The 2,500-nt window shown below is 37.6% G+C and overlaps 1 protein-coding gene across 1 annotated transcript in view; it reads left to right on the forward strand.

Annotated features, from left to right (window-relative positions):
- LOC138049470 (protein O-linked-mannose beta-1,2-N-acetylglucosaminyltransferase 1-like) overlaps positions 1-2,500 on the forward strand; it is a 14,117-nt gene that overhangs the window by 3,122 nt on the left and 8,495 nt on the right. Inside the window, exons 2-4 of the mRNA XM_068895760.1 lie at positions 105-187; positions 1,580-1,759; positions 2,063-2,369. Of these exons, the coding sequence (XP_068751861.1) occupies positions 105-187; positions 1,580-1,759; positions 2,063-2,369 (570 nt within the window). The remainder of the gene's footprint in view (positions 1-104; positions 188-1,579; positions 1,760-2,062; positions 2,370-2,500) is intronic.

Genomic DNA, 2,500 nt, shown 5'->3' on the forward strand with positions numbered 1-2,500 from the left:
AAACCCTTGTAAAATTCAAGAGTGACAGCCGCTTACATTGATTAGTCCAGGCATCTACTACAAAACTTATAGAAACCCCTGTACCTTGTTTTTCTGTATGTTAGGTTCTCAAGCTGAGGGTCGTAGGATTACCATTGAAGTCTTATCAAGTAAAGATGCAGCCTCTATCACAGTAGATGGAACAAAGGTAAGTTATATATGCACAAATTCACTGTATCTAAGCTAGGTCTCTAATTTTAGGACTTTCCCTCTTGACAACGATCAAAATATTAGCTGTCAAAAGAATTGATAAATAATCTTATTATTATTGGGTAGGAAAGTGCTCTGGAGGCCTTGTTCTTTTCAAAATTTCAAATCATTTTTTGAAACCAAAACTACCCAAATATCATCTGGTACATTCTGCGCTAAACTTGCCTTGTCAAATGGCTGATCATGCAACACACCTTGGATATTCGGAGCTAATCTGTTGGAGGATTGAGTAGATGACAATCATCTTAAATGCTAAATGTTGCCAATGTTGTAACTGCCACAATTTCCTGTAAGGGTCTGGCAATAGAGTGGGATGAAAGCTTACCACCACTACTTCCTTGCTTCAATTCCCAGACTCATTGTCATGTCTTGTTGGTTCTCTGCTCTGAGAAGTTTCTCCCTAATTATTCTTGGTTTTCTTGGCACACAAAAAAAACGATAACATTAGAATATTGATATCTTGAATTTACTTCCCAGTTATTAGAAAAGCTCTTGTCATCAATTATACAGGTCTGAGACTTTGGTAAAGCAATTTAACTATGGATACACATACCTTTATTACAAAGTACAAAATATGTTTGGGTATTTATTACCGAATGTGCTCTATGCAAGACTTCAGCAGAGGTCATGGTTTTGAATCCGGTCAAAGCCACATAATTTTTAGGTGTTTGTAAGAGACATTAATAAATTGTCCAGTTAAGTGCGATAGTCAAATCTACCGTTCGACTATCTTACTTCGTACAATGTAGAACCCACTGACCCCTGGGAGTGAGAGTTAATTAAATGGATTTTTTCTCGTCAATGTGGCACTTATGTCCAGAAATGCACACGATGACAAAAATGGCATATTTGGCGAAAGAGCTCCATGATTGACAATCTTGGCAAAATTAGCGATTTTGGCAAATGAGTTCATCTATTTGTATTGACACCACTTGGGTAAACATTGGCGATTTTGGCGAAATTTTGCCAATTTCGTCAAATTAGTTCATCCATTGGTATTGACACCACTTGGTTGAACATTGACGATTTTGGCGATTTTGGCGAAATTGACAAAATTGGCAATTTTGGCGATCTTTTGCCAGTTTCTTCAAATTAGTTCATCCATTGGTATTGACACCACTTGGTTGAACATTGACGATTTTGGCGATATTTTGCCAATTTTGTGCATTTCTGGACATATCTCCAATGTGGAGGTGCCGGTTCAGGAGTCAGTGGGTTAATGTCCCCATGAATTTAGCCAAAATGTGATTTTTCCAAAGACAGTTCTTCATGCTGAACCAATTATTTTGCCTGAATGAATTACATTTTGTTTTGATTATATTCGTTTAAGGTGTTAGAAGGTCTGGATGAGAAATCAAGGGGTATCAATGTTGCTGTACTTAATCAAAAGACTGGTGCTGTCATGGCTACCAGGTCATTCGATACTTTTGGAAGTTCAGAGGATTCTGATGGCCTTGTATTATTCGTCAACATGGTTTCTGATGGGAGAATTTTATGCTTTGCAATACGAGTAAGTATTTTAATTTCTGTCAAATTGATGGTTTTCTTCTTTTTATTGTAGCAATGTTGCAATTTAAAGTACCGGTACTGAAAATTTGAACCCGATTTGCCAGATAATCTCTGAGCAATGGTGATTTGAAAATTTGAAGTTTTACAGGGAATGTATGTACGTAATAAATAAGAGATTTAGTTAACTAAATTTAACAAGTTCCTTCTGTGCGCAAACTCTTATGTTAATGAAACAAAATTTTTAAACAGTGACTGCAGCAAAGATTCCCTTATTATGATTACAAGGCACTTTTCTTCTCACTAGGATGAAGGAACTTACCAGCTCAAGAAAACTGCACGTAATCTCATGAGTGCACTTGGAAGTGAAAACTGCATTAACCTTGGCTTTAGAGACATGTGGGCTTTTGTCGTTCAAAAGCGTGGGCCTGTAAGTGCCGAAGGTTACAGGAAATCACCTAATGTCAACAGTTGGGCAGAACCCTTGACAATACAAGCGCTAGTAACCCTGAAGTCAGAAGATATGGAATCTTGTTCATGGGAAGAGAGTGAGAACACAAGGCGACGAAAGGAATTCTGTGAGAAGTATGAGGGATATGGCAGCATATGTAGCTGTAAGTGGGACACATTTTAATAATATTGTGATTAAGTAAACCATACAGTAGCTGGGAGAAATCAGAATGGGCAAAACGACTGCCAGTGCAAGCTTTCTGTTCTGAGTAGAGCGTGAGGATTGAACTAAGAA

The sequence above is a fragment of the Montipora capricornis genome, chromosome 5, assembly GCF_036669925.1.
Source record: "Montipora capricornis isolate CH-2021 chromosome 5, ASM3666992v2, whole genome shotgun sequence".
Lineage (NCBI taxonomy): Eukaryota > Metazoa > Cnidaria > Anthozoa > Scleractinia > Acroporidae > Montipora > Montipora capricornis.